The sequence below is a fragment of the Lepisosteus oculatus genome, chromosome 19, assembly GCF_040954835.1.
Source record: "Lepisosteus oculatus isolate fLepOcu1 chromosome 19, fLepOcu1.hap2, whole genome shotgun sequence".
Lineage (NCBI taxonomy): Eukaryota > Metazoa > Chordata > Actinopteri > Semionotiformes > Lepisosteidae > Lepisosteus > Lepisosteus oculatus.
This window is the reverse complement of record NC_090714.1, coordinates 12380861-12399519: the sequence shown is the minus strand read 5'-3', so window position 1 is coordinate 12399519 and position 18659 is coordinate 12380861. Positions and strand designations below refer to the sequence as shown.

At 45.7% G+C, this 18659-nt stretch overlaps 1 protein-coding gene across 3 annotated transcripts; it reads right to left on the bottom strand.

Moving 5' to 3' along the window:
- Positions 1–1537: 1537 nt before the first annotated feature.
- prpsap2 (phosphoribosyl pyrophosphate synthetase-associated protein 2) lies at positions 1538–18128 on the bottom strand. Of its 3 annotated transcripts, none has more exons than XM_006637146.3 (11): positions 18023–18128; positions 16348–16508; positions 10761–10813; positions 9485–9551; positions 8602–8774; positions 8210–8325; positions 6018–6073; positions 5373–5521; positions 5021–5091; positions 4299–4445; positions 1538–3763 (listed from the first exon to the last, which is right to left on the bottom strand). In XM_006637146.3, exons 2-11 carry the CDS (start codon positions 16428–16430, stop codon positions 3605–3607), a joined length of 1074 nt encoding a protein of 357 aa, XP_006637209.1. In that variant the 5' UTR covers positions 16431–16508; positions 18023–18128; the 3' UTR covers positions 1538–3604. The 3 variants fall into 3 exon arrangements, with proteins under 3 accessions (XP_006637209.1, XP_015215733.1, XP_015215734.1); XM_015360247.2 differs by lacking the exon at positions 18023–18128 and adding an exon at positions 17261–17708; XM_015360248.2 differs by lacking the exon at positions 16348–16508 and having other exon boundaries at positions 18023–18055.
- Positions 18129–18659: the final 531 nt, after the last annotated feature.

Below are 18659 nucleotides of genomic sequence, written 5' to 3'. Positions count from 1 at the left end.
ATAAGACACAGATCCCTCATGGACGGATCCCCGACTGCCTTTCAGCAGCCAACATCTCCGACATGCTTCCTGCGCACACAGGAGTCCAGCGCTTTCCCCACCTTCCGTCTGCTGAAGGTTAAGGTAGCCCATCAGCCCCCTGGTCTGCCGACCCAGCTCGAGACTGAAACTCTCCAGTTCAGATTGCATGGTCAGCTCCCGGCCAGGTGCAACAGATGGCACGGGTCAGGTTTTCCGAGGGAGGTGATGAAACCCCGTTCAGTTCACTCGCTGTGTACCTGCTCCTCAGGCCAGATGGCGCTGGCTGCTTCACTGACGTCAGGCTCAATTGATCGGGCAAGGGGGTGTAATTAGCGTCCTTCTCAGCTGCAAACTGGAACAGGCCCACAGAGAGCGATAGCCAGTCCAGTGCTTTTCCTCTAGGCAACCCAGGCGGCTCCTAACAGGTTTTGATGATTCAGCAACGAACCAATTAAAAACGGGATTGATCTAATGGGTTAAACACACATCCGCTATGCAGTGTTTGTCACACAGGAGTGCTGAGCTTTACTGAATCAGTGTCCATGAGCTGTCCATTACCAGAGTCAACACCTCCACACCTTTGTCACCTTATCCAAATACACCTTATCATTTACAAGCATCCAGGAGTAAGTATCAATCCCACAGGTAACCTAGCTGGACAAAGCGCTTAAGAGACCAAGCTTACGTGAATTACCAGGGGTGCCAGAACTGACAGATCAGAAGAGATATTTATTGTCCTGTGTGGAAGTCATGAGGTTATGAGTGATCAGCTGAAAGTTATTAAATTGATGTTTTGCTTGATCGATGACAACCTAAAAAGGCACGGGCCTTTGTTTTGCGTCTTAATTATTCCAGTCTGACAATCTAAACCCTACCCCAACACAAAAAAAACCCATATGAATTAACAGATCATAAATTCATTCTCTGGGATCTGTCAGGAGAAGAGCAACGAGATACATCCTAGGGCTTAACAGAATGTCCTATACCGACCTGAACTGAACCTTTTTAGTCCTGAATAGAAAAGCCTGAGGAAACCAAATGCAAATTAGTAGTCAAACTCCTCAAAAGCACAGACAAAAAACAAACAGTGAAACAAACCAGAGGACACAAGAAGTTACATGGAAGTGTATTTCTAACCAACAACAGGAGGGTTATGGGAGCCTGGAACAAGCTGTCCAGCCATGTTGTTGAAGCAGATACCCTGGCTTCTTTCAAGACATAGCTGGCAAGATCCTTGGATCAATCACGAACTACCAGACATGCTGGCTGGACTGAAAAGCTTCCTCGCATTTGTAGCCTTATGTTCATTATCCAGTCTTATCCAGCAAAGCTCATTGAGGGGTACCCGAAGACAAGACAGTACAGTAACACCACATCAAGAGATGAACTTTCACAAACAGGGCGTGAACAGGTCCAGAAAGTTCAATTAACTTCGAACACGATTTGAAACCAGGATCTGAAATGACGAGAACTGAACTCATTTTCCAATTAATAAATAAAATACAGGCTCCATGCCTCAGAGAAACATGATCTTTATTTTTTTTTCTTCTTTGCAGAAAATACAAAAGCTTCCTTCTGAATTGGTGCTTTCCCAACAAACTGCATTGGTTTAGAAGCTTAAATTACAAAGATCGATTAAGAGAGAACACCTGTAATCCCACAGTTCACTTCACAGCACGCTGACCTGGAGTGCATCTCAAGGAGAAAAAAAAAATCAATAAGAACTATAATAAACGCTGTGAACTTGGGAAAGGCCTTCAATATAAATTAGGCTTGGAAAATGAGAACAGGATTTCTGATTGCTCACAGCTTCAAGTGGTGCACAAGGAATATGCAATTCAAATCTAAAAATGCCATTTAATCCTATTTCATCTAGCGCGGTCCTCATACAGCTAAAAATCTGCAAATCAAGTTCTCGCAAAACAATTCTATGAGAATCCCTTATAAATATCCAGTTTTATATCCATTTTCAAATAAAACAACAGAAGTGTAAAAAGTCTAAAAGACACATTCGAAGCCACTGAAAGCCAACAAACATGAAACACTGGTGGCACTGCCCAGGTCTGGCTTGTGAAGATATACAGAGACATGGAAGGTATATACAGACAATGTTACAGGACATAAAGACATTTTGGACTGCTCTGAAGACAAGGGCAGTGCTGTGAAACATGTTCCTCAAAGAGCAGTTTAAGGTCTTTCTTGGCAAAAGTGCAGTCCAAGATGTGTTATATACACTTCCTTAAGATAGAAAACTTTTCAGGACAGTGGCCATACCACATCATCGTGCACAGAACGTATTTAAGGACAGCACTGTTGCCTTGCTACCCAGAGAGCTAGAGAAGATGCAGGCTGGGATTGGTCAGTGACGACCTGTCTCTCCCACCCCTGCATTTGGTTTTTACCCGTTACCACAATCCAGAGTGCCAAAGGTTAGCAGGACAGCGCCACAATGCAAGCACTAACTGCTCACAGGTCCGTCAGTCTCTTGTAACTCTATTCCCTCCAGAGAAGAAGGATCCAGCCCTGGCTCAAACACAGACCTCTCTCCCCCCCCTGCTCATACTGCCCTTCGCTGCAGCTGTAAGACCAGCACATGAGCTGTTACTTGATTAAAAAAAAAGAACTGGATTAATAAATCACAACTGAGCCAATACTATAAAAACTTCCCAAGTGGCCAGTTCGTTTTCTGAAATATAACATTTAGGAAGAAAAAAGAAAAACACTCCCTTTAAATAACGTGAAAAAAAAAAAATCCGCCAACGGCACCTGCTGAACACTGCCCCGTGGCATGGGACACATCTTTGGAAAATACCGCCCCTCTGAAACGGCTCAGGAGACAGAAGTCAAAAATCGCTAGCAAACGGAGCAAGCCGCGCAGGTGCATCAGGGAGACATTTACCGTCGTGAATCCCCACTGGAAACAAAAAAAAAAAAACACCAGAGACCGCTGGGATATTATCAGAGGATCCAGGCAGGGTCTGAGCATGAACTAGTGGCAGAAGAATTTCAAACTCAAAACAGTCGTCCCAGAGCAGCACTGCATGGCTTTAAAAAAAAGAAGCAATTTGCGCAGGTGAGACGCGAGATAACAGAACTGGGACGCTGTGCAGAGTACGGTGCACGCAACTGGAATGTTAAAGAAGAGAAGAGCACAGCTACTGGCCGACTGCAGCAGTGCCGCTGTCTAATCGCTGAGGGCAACTCGCTCTCCTGATTTCAGAAATATTTACACTCGCTGCCCCCACATCACCGTTCCCATGAGACACCCCTGCTGCAGTCTCACAACGCAGGGTGGGGAAACCACATAATAAATTAAAAGTCTGAAGAGATGAATAAAGTCCCCCATTAAAAACAAGAACAAAAAGTTCGTACTTAAAATATTTCAACTCCAAAAAGCACAGATGAATAAAAAAAAAATGCTATGGCATACAGCTTTTGACATTTGTGCACAATTCACTGCAGCGGGAGAGGGGGGGAGGGGGACAGGAAATTCAGGAGAAAAAAAAATGGCGCTTTGAACAAGACTTGGCCTCTAGGCAGAATCTGATTGCTCAGCCGACACGCGCAGGTGGAGGAGCCAGGCTCAGTCGTCCACTCCGATGTTGCGGAACAGATAGGACATGGATTCGCCGTTGTGGATGCGCCGGATGGCCTCGGACAGGATCATGCTGATGTCCACTGTCTGGATCTTGGGACACTGCAGCTTCTGGATCTCGTGAGGGATGGTGTTTGTCACAACCACCTGTGGGCAAACACAGCGACATCCAGGGGACAGAATGCACAGCCACAACCCACCCCTTTACAGAGACAGCCCACTGACGCCCGGACCAACACTGCTGCTGTAAAGGTACAATATGCCCTCTGCCAGATAATGACTCAATGCAGTGAGTGAGGTTTGCTTTCCAACACAGCATAGGGGACACATCCTGACAGTTAAAAATGGTAGCTACAACATCAGAGAAATCCTATTTTCTTGTCGTGCTTCCACAACCAGACCATAATCATCACCCATCACCGTGACAGCCTGTCTCGGGCCCAGTCTCTTCCACAAGGCCGTCTAACTTGATGCTGATGCGCTTATTCCTGCACAGGTGCATCAGCTGTGAACCGGAGCGTCTCTCTTTTAGGACCCTAATTCCACAGTGCCTAATGCTACATGTTGAACCTCTAGCTGTGGACGTGAGATGCACAGTGTTGAATGAGGGCAAATGAACTCCTCGACACCTCCTCCAGGGGATGTGGGTGGCCAAACCCAGCAGGGGAGGAGAGACCCTGACCTCGTCGATGGCGGACTCCTCTATGAGCCGTGGGGCGTCGGAGGACAGGATGCCGTGGGTGGCCATCACGTAGATCTTGTAAGCCCCCCTCTCCTTCAGGGTCTCGGCCGCGGCCAGGAAACTGTCCACATCGTCGATGATGTCGTCCTGCAGGGAACAGACGGCACAGCGCCGGAAGGGATTTTGAAGGAGACAGCCCTCGGTCCAGATGTTGCCGGACGGCGGGAGTCCGACATGCACACGACGAGGTCAGGGACGACCGAAAATTAATCAACATTTGTGAACCCGCACTCGGAATTAGATGCTGCAGCAAGCAGAACAGGAATGGGCAATGGCTTTCTTCAAGGAGCTGCAGGCTTTTCTGAATATCACCAACACGCAGGGCCTTTAGGCATTTAAATACTTCGTCCCAGATTAACGTGTAAACTTCAGACCCACACCTCAATCACAAAATCCTGACCCTAGAACAGAGTCTTCTCATATGCCCACCCAAGAGAAAGTCACCATGACACCGAAGACGGGCCAAATGAGCCCCTGTCTGGTCCTGAAGAACAGCTCCGAAGTTCAAGAGGATTACACGGCTCAAGGGAAACGAGCCCTCAAGGACCATGTTTGCAGAGCTTGACCCAGGCGAAATAAAATTCACAACTGTTTGCGATCACAATGCAGTGAACCCGTCAGGCACGCAGAGAGAAGCCACACGCTCAGGCCTCAGTACTCACCACTATGATGGCAATTCTCCCACCGACGTCTCCTACCACTGTAATGGGGGGCTTCTCTTTGGGAATGAGCACTGGGCAGAGACAGGCAGACAAAAGAGTCACGTTAGGAAAGGAGGGACAGGAACAGGACTTGCAGAAAGAAAGAATTCTGACAGGACCTGAAACTGCATCCACAAATCAGAGCCTCACGATGTTTAACGCCTTCCCATAGGAGCATTCCGGGGTAAAACCAGCAAACGGACAATGGTTCTGAAGCGTCTCGGAGACAGGATGGGGGAAAAAAAAAAACAGAACAAGGAGGAATAAGCTGCACTCTCCCAGTCTCAGGACAGAGGACGGCGGCGTGTCTTACAGGGTATCTCCATGCTGGGATGGATGGCGCCCAAGTTCTTCACGGTGGGCGGAGAGTGGCGGCCGTCGACCATGTCCGACTCGGCGTCCTGCGCCTCGCCGTGGATGACCGCGATGCCCAGCCGCAGCCGCTCCGCGAACGACTGCGCCCTGCAAACCGTGGGACAGCGCCGTTACGGCAACACACAGCGGCTGCTCGACCCCACAAGCACCACCTGGAGCTGCATGCTACCAGGGTTACAGCACTGTGCGCCTGCTGGGAAAGCTAAAAGCACCACTTCTGTACGACACAGGACAGCTACCGTCAGTCCTTTCAGAAACAGACCACACTGGACACCCAAGCACTGTTCCCTCATTTCAGCTTCACGCTGCACAATTTACACCGAGAGGCACTACAAACACTGACCAATAAGCAGCTTTCACACTGCCTGTATCTGCTTTTGTATCATTTCTGCATGTTCCAGCTGGGTGGTCCACCCAGGACTCAGTGGGATAAGACACACACAAATCACAAGTCATGCACTGAGGCTCTCCTCAGACAGAGGGATGTAAGTTGGCATTTTATTTTACAGCTTCAATAACTGGGGGGAAAAATGAAAAGATGATGATGGGCACAAACAGAACAAGAAAATGCAGGACAGCTTACCTTTTGGCTGAGGCTGGAGATTTGGCAACAATTACTGCATTTCTATAGTCGGGGATCTGCAGATTTTAAACACATATAGCCAGCCGTTACTGCGAAGTAGGCTCATGACAAGATTAATCTTTCAAAGCTTTTCATGAACTGTTGAGGATTTCTCCGTTCACCAATCCAGTGAATCCACTTTATTCGCCTTGCATTAGGAATTTGTTTTTTTCCGCATACCCCAGCTTGCTCTCCATGAGACACACAGACAGGGAGAGAAGCTTGGGGTCAGAGCGCAGGGTCAGCCATTTATACGACGCCCCTGGAGCAGCTGGGGGTAAGGGCCTTGCTCAGGGGCCCAACGGAGTAGGATTCCTCTGCCGGCCATGGGATTTGAACCGGCAGCCTTCCAGCCACAGAAGCAGATCCTTAGGCAGTCGGTAAAACTGATCCGCTCTGCTTTACCGACTGCCTGTGCTTGTGGTCTGAAAAATAAGACTGAGCTGCACAAACAGAAGAAAAGTTACACTCACTGAGAACCTTCAAGAACTTTATCACTTGCAAAAGAACAGTTCGTTCTTCGGCTATCTAGTTCTCAACTCTATTTAGTGTATACAGATGGGTTTATTTCAGTTCGCTTATTATATTTGTGTATATGTCCCTGCTTGACAGACATACATACACCCCATTCGCACTACTACAACTCTATTGTAACGGCAACACATACTCATGGTATCGATGGCCTTGCGCCAGCAAATAACCAGACTTAGCTGGAAATAAGCGTATTTTAATCAGGCCCAGCGACAAAGCTGACAGTGGGTGGAGAGAAGATGGATTACAGCCATAACGATGAATGGGAATGCTAACAAAGCACAGACATTTCTCCTACAAAGCATGTTTAAATGGCGCAAATCGGATATAGCACACTTATTTAATATGGGAATATTCTTTATAGTGTGCAGATGTCGGTTGGGTATAACGCAATCTCATTCTGGAAGTATCACCTCGCGTTTACGGAAAAAAAAAGGAGTTGTGTATGCAGTTCAGTAGCACACAGCTGCTCAGTGGGCACTGCATGTTTGTTTAGAAGCTGTAGCTTTGCTGGATTATTTCATTATTAATTTAATATTTTGTGCCTCCTTTATGGCAATTCTGGCTAAAAAAAGGTGACAAACATCCGCACAGAAAGCGCTGTGCTAGTAAAAGTGCTGGAGGAGATCGAAAAAGAAAGGCTATCACTCAAGAGCAAAGCTTGGATGTAATAAAGTACTTTGAACATCCAATATTGTTCATGCAACAAGTCTTATTGAACCTACACTGTGTACTGTTAGGGACAGTGCTACCAAGGTAAAAGAAAGTGGTCTTGCTGGAACAAAAATAAGTGCTGCAAAACTGCAAGGACAAAGGCCTAAGGTGTTAGACAAGGTGGAACGCCTCTTAAGTCTGTGGACTGAAGACCAATCATAGAAACAGGCAGGCACAAGTCTTCTGACAATAAAAGAAAAACAAAAAAAAAATGGTCTCGTCTGCCCCTAACCCTATCCCCTCCCCCATAAAACACGTATTTATATAGTGTGATTTTCTAACATGCAAGGTATCGCAGGAACACAACTCTCTCAGAAATGACCGTACAGGACACTGTGGTCCGATAGAAATGTGCAAAAGGAAGTGGACTCAAGCGTGAGCAACTGCAAGAAAAATAAACCTTTTTAGCAAGTAAAAAAAATTCACACTCCCCAAAAATACCCCTTGTAGTCTCTCGCACTGCAATGGTTACCAGTGCACTTAGTGTCAGGCGAGCAGAACATGCGCTTCGCAGAAAAGAGTGGCGCAGGCCTCATTGAACACTCGGTTGATCACCAGGGTCAAATGTACTGTACTGAACTCTGCGGGGTGGCCCACACATTTGTCAGAAACCGCCAGGAGTGACAGGAGTTTGGAAGCAAGGGAGCTGGGAAACTTGTGTGTGTGTGCGAGAGTGCAAGGCAGACCCAGGATTGCAAGCTTATCGATTTTGGCAAAAGCAGTCACTCCTCTCGAAAAGATTCACACAACAGTCGCCTACAAGTGCTGATTGGTTTTCTCTTGGCACCAAGATCCTCGGAGAGCAATCTGAAATTAGGGGAAACTTCAGGTCTCGTAGCTACCATGCTCTGAATAAGGATGAGCAAATAACAGGGCGTTTCGAGGGCGCGTTATAGACAGGCCCTTACCTCTTCCTGGATGTACTGCAAAAGGAATGGAGAAGCACGCAGATTATCCACTGGGATGTTAAAGAAGCCCTGGATCTCCTTCTGGTGCAAATCCATGGTGATCAGGTGAGTCAGCCCTGCAGGAATAAAGAAAATTAAGAAAATTAAGGTGTCGTGGTACGTACCATTCAAGCAAAATGTCATTAAAAAAATTATGGGGGGGGGGGGGGGGGAGACTCTGGCAGACAAAGTATTAGCTGCATGGACAGGCCACAGCCAAAACATGCTATGTGGTGGAAGAGGGTGACAGGGTATATTCACTAGGACAGCCTGCAAAGGCAGCTGGCGAGGTTAGAAGTGAAGATCTCGAGGAAAGCAGGGCGGCCCTCCCAGGATGAGACCCCCCCCCCCACCTGCTTTGCACATCATGGAGGCGAGGAGCTTGGAGACGATGGAGCCCCTCTTCCTCATCTTGCACTGCTTGCTGTAGGGGAAGTAGGGAATGACGCCGATGATGCTGCGGGCGCAGGACGTCCTGCAGGCGTACACCATGATCAGGAGCTCCATGATGGTGGTGTTCACGTCCCTGAGGTCGGAGAGGGAGGCAGGGGGTCACCGGGCTGACCCTGCACCTCGGCGGGCACTGACGGCGAGCGCAGGTGCAGAAACCCGAGACATGATCGCTCCCTCCACCCACACGTCAAGGGTGCGCTCGCGACAATAAAGGGGCAGGTAACTGCTCCTAGACTGCTCTGATCGTTTCTGGTTTGCCAACTAATTTGGCGGATGAGTCCGATCCGGCTGTTGTCCACCATGTAGACCGGGGGTATTCAATAGCTTGAATGACCTCAGCACCAGCCCTTGCTGTCATGTCATTGGTTGCCATAACAAAACACTGGATCAGGGCTACCACTAGTTTCTCATAAACTGTGAAGCAAGTAGGGTATGCAGCACACTAGTACGCAATGCACTCACAGAGGTTTAGAGGCCTATTTTCACTCAACTATGTTGACTGTAGCAGAACTGAGTTACACTAAAACACAGATCTCGCTTACAAGAAGCAACTTTCCACTGACAGACTGCCAGCTCCAGGCATGCACATGCGACTAGAACAGATCTGATGATCACGCTGCTGCCTGAAACCCAGACCATGTAGGAAACCCAAAAGGAGATGAGGGATGCTACACTGTTAGAATACGACAATCCGTGGAAAGAGAAGCACTCAAAGGTCTCTCGTTTCTTAGCCTGTATCCGTCTCTGTGCCTTTTTAATCCCCTCCTCTATTCATAAACCTACTTTGACACCGTCTGGATGATGAAGACATCTTTCCCTCGCACTGACTCCTGGATCTGAACCCGTGTTTCTGAGGGAAGAAAAGTCACACAGAGAATGAGCGACAAGCGTCCGAGGACTAAGCTCGGACATACAGCTGGGACGGAGGATCACAGTCCCAGCAAACTTGGCACCAGCTTCCCCCAGACAAGAGAAAAAAAATCTCCTTTGTCACAGTATTGCAATGTTCCTTTTCGGTTTAATAACGCTAGTGGACCACAGAGCTCCATTTGTAGATAATTTTGTTAAAATGCTTGAAGTATGTGGAATCTGACAAAGGTTTAAATCCCTCCACACTAGGGGGTGGTGCTAGATATGAGAAGGTTAAGTATCTTCCTACAGATGAATAGGTATCCCATTTCAGACACACCAAGCACAACCCTGTCATTTCCTCTGTTAATGCCCATTCCCAAGGGCAAAAGAATACTTGAAACATTGAATACATGAACATTCTTAAACCTTTTACCATGTTATGTTAATTCAAAGGAATTTCTTCCACTGCATAATATGAAAAAAAAGATAAGAAAAACATTTTTTTTTATTGCAGTCAAACTCCTACTATTTTTTTTAGCAAAAACTTATGCTTTAAGTACATTCAAAGTCAGGGCGCAAACAAAACTTCACCTTGCTCACTGGGCTCTGCAGCGGGTCTCAGGTCTAATGTTGAAAGGCTGACTTTAAACCTGCTCATTTATTGAGAACTCTGGATTGAGCCTGCTAGCCCAGCCAACCTGAGCCCTGCCCTCATCCCACAGAGGCAGGCTCAAGTCTAAGGTATGGCTGAGATGTGCCCAACTAGGCTTCAATTCTATCAGCTCTCCATACAGTCCAACAACCCCAACCAGGGGTGAAAGACCAGGATCACATGGATCACATATTTCTGGCTCTGTTCTCCAGATAAGCAGCCTGGCCTGAGCTGGGTTCATCCTGCAAAACAAACAGCTAAATTCCATCTCTCATTATCACAGAGGGCGAGGCATAGGGAGAGATACCAAACTGCATTTTCAGCACTCCCGTTGTTAAACACAAGCTCATCTGCAAGAGCAGGCAACAGTCAAACAATATTTTTAAGGAGATGAACATGCAGGTCTGTTTAGTACGCTAGACCATTAATCATGAATGTGTTAGGAAACCGTACGGATTCACCTTCCTTTTCCCAATATCAAAACTGAGTCAAATCAGCTTTTAAGAAGAATGAACCGTTTGTATCAATGCATGACTGTGTTGAAGCTTTAATTACCTCTATTGGCTTCCTGATAGACCAGCACTTTTCCCAACTCCACTCCAAGACGCCTAGAAAAGATCAGAAAGAGAAAAACAGAAAATTACATTTTACACGACATCACTTAATAATTGGGTATGAGAATCTTAGTACTCCTAAAACAGGGCCAAGCAGCTACTTCTCCCATTTATTAAGGCTTTGACTCCAATCCCACCGCTGGCACCACAAATTCCAGCAGTACAAAAAAGTTCCATATGGTTTCAGCACCAGCATCCTGAAATCCTAAACAAATTCTAAAGAAAAATATTGTTCCATTTTTTTATCCTGAAAAGACCGACTACATTGACAAATGACAAACACAGCTTTAAATAGTTAACACGTGCATCTTAGTCACTGCTTGGATACGTATAGGTCCTAGGTTGCTGCTTACATCAGTGTTGGGCTACACAACATTTGTACGCTAAGAAGTGAATTTGACAAGACACCCTAAGCAATCAGATTTCATTTAGCCTTCTCAGGCCAAATATTTTGGATTTTTAAAAGAGGGGCCGTGTTGTTTTTCGTATTGTGAAAGTGTTTGCCGTGCACCAAGTATTCAATGGCTTTTTCAAACAAATTGCAAGAAAGGTCTTCTGGATGAAGTGGACTAGACTGAAAGGCAAAATAAGTTTAAAAACACGGCTTTGCTCCTCCTAAGTGGAAGTAAAAATCAAGCCACGGAAGGAAGTTACAAAACTGCGCTGCAAAAAAGCAGAAAGACATTCGAAGACCGCAAAGGTTCAGAAAGAACATTTCCTCAGCAGTCCGGAGATCTGTTCGATGAGTTTCACCAAAAAAAAAAAACGAGACGTGATTGTATCAGGAATACAAGTACTGCTTGTCTCTACCAGAACAGTGTATAGACGTCTACGCAAAACAGGACATGAAATTGACAAAAAGCCGATGACTGCATGAAAAGACAGCAGCGTTTAGTGAAGACATGATGAGAGCATCGATGTAAATGACATTTGGCAGCAGTTGCAAGAGATCGCGCTTCTTTAAGAAAAGAACTTTGCTTAAATCACTCCATGGTTCAGCAAGTGGGGACCCATTTGGAAAAACGAGCAATAGACAGTTCCATTAACCATCTCTGCTGCTTGCAGCTACCTGGGTGCGATTTTTAAAAAGAAGTCAATGTCTTTCTCGGGGGTGCAAGGCAAATATTCCTGCATATTTATAAAACCTGGAAGGCATGTTGCAAAACAGCAGTTATTATAAAATAGCAGTTATTTCTTGGGGGATATTCAAGCTTCGGCTTTCCTCTGCTTCCATCACATCCAGGAGCTTGTGATTGTAAGCTTTGTCAGTGCCGATTAGACTGGAATGTACATGCAACGATCTAGAATCAGATTTTTCTGACAGATTTCAAGATTAACAGTAACTTGGACTAATGATTTCTTTCCTAATTAAAAACAAGAAACGTCAACAAAAGTGACTTGGATTGGCATTGCAGTTTAATGGCTGTTGATTTCCAAATGGAATTCACCAAGAGGAGTGCACTTTTGAAGCTACTGTAGAAAGAGAGATTATGGGGATTATTCTGGACATCCCTTGTAAAGAAAACTGTTTGCAATGCTTTCAGCACTTTGACCAACATTCCTGTGTAAACCAGTATTTTACAAGTGGAATCTGTCGTCAGTCTCTCTCAGATCCTGTTAACTGAATATTCAGAAGCCTGTGTGCAACAAAAAGTATTCCAATACGTGCAGGAAATTCTGCAAGTAAAAGCAAGGATCACGCTAAATGGCTGTGATCCGGATTAATTTTAAATGTCGCTTCTTAAGCATCTATGAAAACCTCAACTACATGCAATTATTCAATCAAATGTTTTACTAGCACACAAAGGCATAGTGAGAATAAATCTAGACTTGGCATACCACTTTTGAGAGATGTTTTGTGCATATAACAATACAATGTCAACTGTTTTAAAAAGTGCTGTTTAACCATAAACGAAAAAATATACTACTGAAACACAGAATGCTTATTGAGAATGTCACAAGTTGGATGGTTATTAAAAACGTGAAATTTTAATTCAAAGCCACTTTGTATACCATCTTCATCATCTTCAATAAGATGCTTCTTCCTGGTTTAAACTGACCAACGTCTGGTTTCTCTCTAGTTCAAGGCTTTCCAGCTGACCTGTCAATTCTCTAACATTAAAATGCAGAAGCCCAGGTCACAACACTGGCTATTGCAACAACCAAATAAGCAGTTGCTAAAATGGCATTTTAGAGAGCCTGACTGATCCTTTGTTGCAGATAAAGCACTGAGAGTTTACCTGAACTCCCTTCAGCTTCCTCATTTCTTTCATACCCTCCCAATCACACTGGGCAGAGGCTGCTTACTGGTCTGTACCAATTCCTCCGAGGTACTGTGCTCACATGAAACATGTCGAGAATAAGTCATGAGCTTCAGAAATGAACATCTGTACAGGCACTTTATCAGAAAAAAAGTCAATGATCCTCTACTCACAGGTTTACAAGTTAATATAAACTGCCAGAACACAGAACACTGCCACAGACAGGTATATGAATGATAAAGCGTCGGTCAATATTCAGTATATCTGATCGATATTTGATCATAAGAATCCTTTTTACTACACAGGTAAGTTGATAAAGAGACTTGTGATCAAGTCTCTCAATCATGGCTTCCCTGCAGCACGCCAACAACAAACGGATCTGCACATCCTGCCAAAAACACCTCCAGACAAGAACTTAAGTCACCCCTTAACAACTGCTGAGCTTTTCAGATGCCAGTTTCTCTATTTTTATCCCAGGCTTGAGAGTAAAAGCTGTATTACTTGCTTTGGGGGGTTATAATGAATCTAATTTTTTAGATGGAAGTGTACTATTCAAATTAAGGGACGTTACACACAGCTGTATAAGGCACTACTTAGGCCTTCACATTTAGAAAGCTGTGTACCATTTTGGTAACCACCTTATAGAAAATATATTACAGATCAGGAAACCAGATAAGAGAGTGCAGGTGTATTCTGCAGCTTAAGGGGAGGTCCTACACTGACAGGCTGAAGGAACTGAACCTTCGCAGCCCTGAACAGAAAAGACAACTAGGGGACTTTATAAAAGTACTCAAAGCCATTAACCAAGTCAAGGAGGTATAGCTGTGTCACCACGTGCAGGCTGCAAAGGAACAAGAAGAGGTCATACCCGAAGAAGCCTCCACAGCCGAAACGTTGTGTTTCTCGTCTTCTCTTTTCAGCATGGAATAAACCTTTACTTGTTCCTTATTTCCCAGTTCAGCCCAGCGGAGTTCTTTCGAGTTCTTTACCGAGAACAGAAGACACTTCTTTTCCCAAAAAGGTGGAACAAGCTGCCCAGCCATGTGGTTGAAACAGATATCCTGGGCTTCTATTCTTAGTATAGCAATGCTTTACAATTTTTATGTTCCAAACACCTACCAGTTTTGTATCCAGCTCCAGACAATTCAAGTGAAATATCTCTGAGAGCGGACAGACCAGATTCCAGGCACTGGCAGGTGAATGTCTGCTAACGAGCTCATGAGGGACGAGATGAAACGCTGAGCTGCTAGGACACGGGCTCTTATGCACTACTGCACCATGGGAGACAGGCACAGTCCCGGGAGTGAGCAGGAAAGGGCTCCTGCTTTGTTTAAGCAAATGAGGCAGTGCAGCCCCAGACTGAATGCCTACGTTAACCTTTACGCCACGGGGAATTTGCACAAGAAAAAAAAAAAAGAACCACTACCGTTTTGCAAAATCAAGACACATTTAAGAGAGATGCTTCAGCACCACTTGCAGCTGAGATGTGGTTCTGCTAGAGAGCTTAAAGAGACGATCAGCTTAATTGAGTGGCAGAGGAAAAAACGCTGGGATTTTCTATCAGAAACAATGTTTAATTCCTGCAACCAATCATCAGAGCACTCCAGATATGAAGATACAGCAGATACATTTAATGTGAAGTTGCAGATCTGAATTAAAAAAACAGCAAAACCTTGATTAGAATTCTACAGCCCCTGCGGTCTTGCTGTCCTTCAGTGCTGCTGCAGCACCACTGTGGAAAGATTTTTAAAGGCCGTCTGTGTCACTACAAAAAGCAGCTCAATTTTGTCTGATCCAATATTTCATTTCTTTTTCTCTTCGGGGTTTGTCACTGTACAGAGATCTGACGTTTCCAAGAGTAGGTACGAAACTATGCAACGATGCACAAGAGTCACCTGACTGCCCCAGCGTTGCTGAAATTTCCAAGAATGCCCCTGCACTGGAGTGCTTCCTTGCAGAAAGGAATTTATAGAGGGATGTACTCCACCAGACACAGAAGGAAAAAACTCAAACTCCTGCAGCTTCTAATAGCCTACACTGGGGCGTACTGGGAATCATAATATTATAACAGATAGCCCCAGTTTTTGTACTTACACCATAACAGATACCAGCGTTTTTACAGATAAAACATGCTGCCCTTTCTATAAAAATGGCTGCTAAAAATTCCCATCAAGCTCAGCGGCAATACAAAGGCCTGAAGACTTAAGTGGAAATTGAATTTACAGCCATTCAAGACAACAGAAAACAGGAAATACTTATCAAGACAGAGTTTTGGGGAATCTGGAACTAGCTCCCATTTCGTGAGGCTGAAGCAAAGTGTGTGTGATCCTTTCGAAATGGAAAAATAATATTCTCATGCTACCAGCCACCAGTACAATCGAGATCAGTCAAACAGCCCCCTCTTGTTTAAAAGACGCATATGCTGGGAACTTCCTTCAGCTCAAAGCTCTCCAAAAGCTTGATGGTAAAACGCCATTTTAAATCTTTAGCTCATGTACACGAAACGAAATGCAACAGGGACAAACTTACTCACCGGCTGCCATAAGACGATTTCACTTTCAAGTACGGGAGTTTTTAAATCCCAAAACAAAATGCTCACCTTTCTTTACAAAACTAATGGCACTATTTGAACAAGATAAAATTCACATTTGACCGGCTCCACTGCAAAGGAGTCAAATGTATCCCTTATCTAGTCTGGGGGGGACAAAAAAAACACTTGTTACTCATTTCCCCTGGATACAATGAGCCATATTCATTCTGTCAAACTGTTCTTTTTTTAACAACTTAACTTAAACAGATGCTTAATATGGGGAAAAAATAGAAATCAGGAACCAAAAGCACACTGTGTCCCTTTGTGAACAAGAAGGGATAAAAGATTGATCTATTTTTAGGCGTCTCACACAAGACAGCATTTCAGGCGCTGAATATTTCATGGCTGTTACACCCATGTTGTGCACAAAGCTAGAATCCTGCAAAAATCCTGCTTTTCAGCTATACCACCTTCAAAAAAGTCTACACAGCTTGCAAAACCTGAGCTGTGCAGCTGGAAAATTTATTGGGTTTTCTGAAAGGCTGCCCGTTTACTTACATGAAGAACACACAGAGTAAAGGTTTTAAACGATTATAACCCAAGCGCGCCTAGGCACATAAAAGCCGCACAGGATTTTAACCAGCAGAGGATGTGCAGGGGCTCTTTCTCCATGCACAGCCAAGGGTCAGAAACCAGCAGCCAGGCCGTCAGAGGACCGCGGACGGTCCTGTACTCACTCGGCAATCCTCTTGCCCAGCTCCATGCACGAGGGGTTCGAATTGGCCGTGAAGATGACCAGACCTCCCTTGGTGGCATTCATGGTGGACAGGGCGGACGCGGCGGTGTTTCGGGACTGGGAAAGCGTCTCCCGGGGCTCCCAGGCACTGCTGTAGCCTTCCTGCAACGACAGGGACACGACCTTAACGTTGCCCATTCGTGCAGACTGCGCCCCTTGCTGCGCTTTAAAGAGAGAAATGTCACGGCGGCATTGCGTGATGACAGGCCCCGCTCCGTCTGCACAACACCCCAGGAGACGGCAGTGACCAGTCCCCCCGTGCCTGGACAATAACAACACGTTACCCAATTCGGTGCTTAAGTGTTCAAATACATTCACATAAAATAAGCACTTCCATCTTAAAGCAACACGAGTCAACTAGCCGTGGCGGTGTCTAGTGACTAGACAGTCCGGTTACTGTTTACTTGAGTTCACTTTGCTCACCACCACCTATAATTGGTCACAAAACTCCAGCTGACGTTGGACCCAGCGGTAACAGTACGAACCCCAACTGCTTGCGTTTATCACGTATGGGCACACAATTGCACGTCTCCAGAAACAGCCCGTTCAGTACTGCGTTCATTCCCATTACCTCTGCAAGATAAGCACAGGGCCTCCGTGGGATTAGGAGGAAGAAAAAAAAAAACACTTGTGTTGGACGATTACCACCCTAAGTGAACTCTGTAACCAATGCGATAGAAACGTAACCGAGGGCGGATGCGATCTCATCCGCCCTTCAACACACAAACTACAAAGTCACTACCTGAGGCAACCACTTCTTACGCTAGTATCACTATAAACACTTCTCTTCCTGGTGAAAATTACAAGAGGCGTTCATTGAACGGGGGGGATAAAAGACAGGGATACACACTTACACGTTAGAATTGAAGTGGGGGAAACGAGCTCAAATCGCAAACTCTCGGAGGCCGGAGACAGAAACAAACCGCGAGCCGGACCGCTCCGGTACCGACACTGGGTTTGCCCCCCTTTAGTTTGATTATACCCCCCTCCTCTTGTTGGCTAATTTCCCCCTGGTTAGTCCAGACGAGGGAGCGCCTTTGAAATCGCACGACCAGGAGTTTCAGCAGAACTCGAGCAGCTTCTCCGGCACACGTGTGCTAATTGTCGACAGCACTCTTCCGCTACACCGGCCGCTCCTCGTCTGTCAGCCCATGATCGCCCCCCAGCCCATCAGGCGAGCTCGAACCATTCCACCTCTCCTTCATGGCACTGTGGTCAGCAGCGTGGTATTTGTTTTCCCATGTTGCTGTACCCTCAGCATCAGAAATCTTAGCGCTGACATCCTGACATCGCAAAGAGCGAAGCGAGTTGTTTTCTCCTCCAAGGCTGAATCGCAGCATCCAGCCCCTTGGGAAATGACACCATCGCGTTGTGGCACCACGATCAGACTATTCCATTCCGCTTCAAAACACAATTTAATCAGCTATTGCTGATGACCTTTTCTTCAGTATTTCTAGCCCTCCATGGTAACTAGTCTGGCGTTTCTCGTCTTTTCTTTAATTCATTGCGCCCCGGTCATGCCACGAAAAGACCGGTGATCTTTCATACAGATCATTCAAACTATCTTGTGAAAGTTTATGCATGATGTTAATGGTAATAATCGCTTAAAATCTTACCAGTTTGCGTTCTTTGTTAAGCTCCTAGCCAGCCCTGTGGCTCATAATAGTGTCTTCTAGTTCAACCTAACCTGCGAAGAATAATTGACAGGCCCTTCGTCCAATCGAAGGCCGAGAAGTATTACACTTGCCAGTCTTCTGAGGGAGTAGGAAAGGGGCGCCATTTTGGCTCACCCGTGGGCCCCAATTGCGCGGTAGTCTAATCAAACGTGGAGCCAAAATGGAGTTTAATGCGTGCTTGTGGTCCTTGACTTCCTCGATTCTGCACGGCCCTGAATTAACCGGCCAATAGGAGGCACCGTGAGTCACTGTGTTTTAATCTTATAAGGTAATCGATTGAACGTTACAAATTACCTCGAACAGACGGCAACATAGTAACATTTCCGGCGCTGCTTTGTGGTCTCACGTGTTAACCAGCATAGAGGCTTCATTCTGGCAGGGATGCGTGTCAAACAGAGCTCTAGATCTCTGCTCTTTTTTCTCCTTTTCTGATCGACTGTAATCGGTTGTATCATCCCAAATAAACCGACTAGTAGGCAATAGTAGATAGTAGGTACGGTGCGTGTTTAAATGTAATGATACAGGAGGCTGTTGTATCATTGGCTACCCTGTGTGACCGAGGATGACTGTGTTCCCT

Coding starts and splice junctions, on each gene's coding strand:
- prpsap2 (XM_006637146.3), bottom strand. CDS start 16,430: ATGAATGCCACCAAGGGAGGTCTGGTCATCTTCACGGCCAATTCGAAC. Junction 6,074..8,209: donor TGCAGTACATCCAGGAAGAG/GTAAGGGCCTGT, acceptor TAAAATCTGCAG/ATCCCCGACTATAGAAATGC. Junction 5,522..6,017: donor TCTCCAGCCTCAGCCAAAAG/GTAAGCTGTCCT, acceptor CACGGTTTGCAG/GGCGCAGTCGTTCGCGGAGC.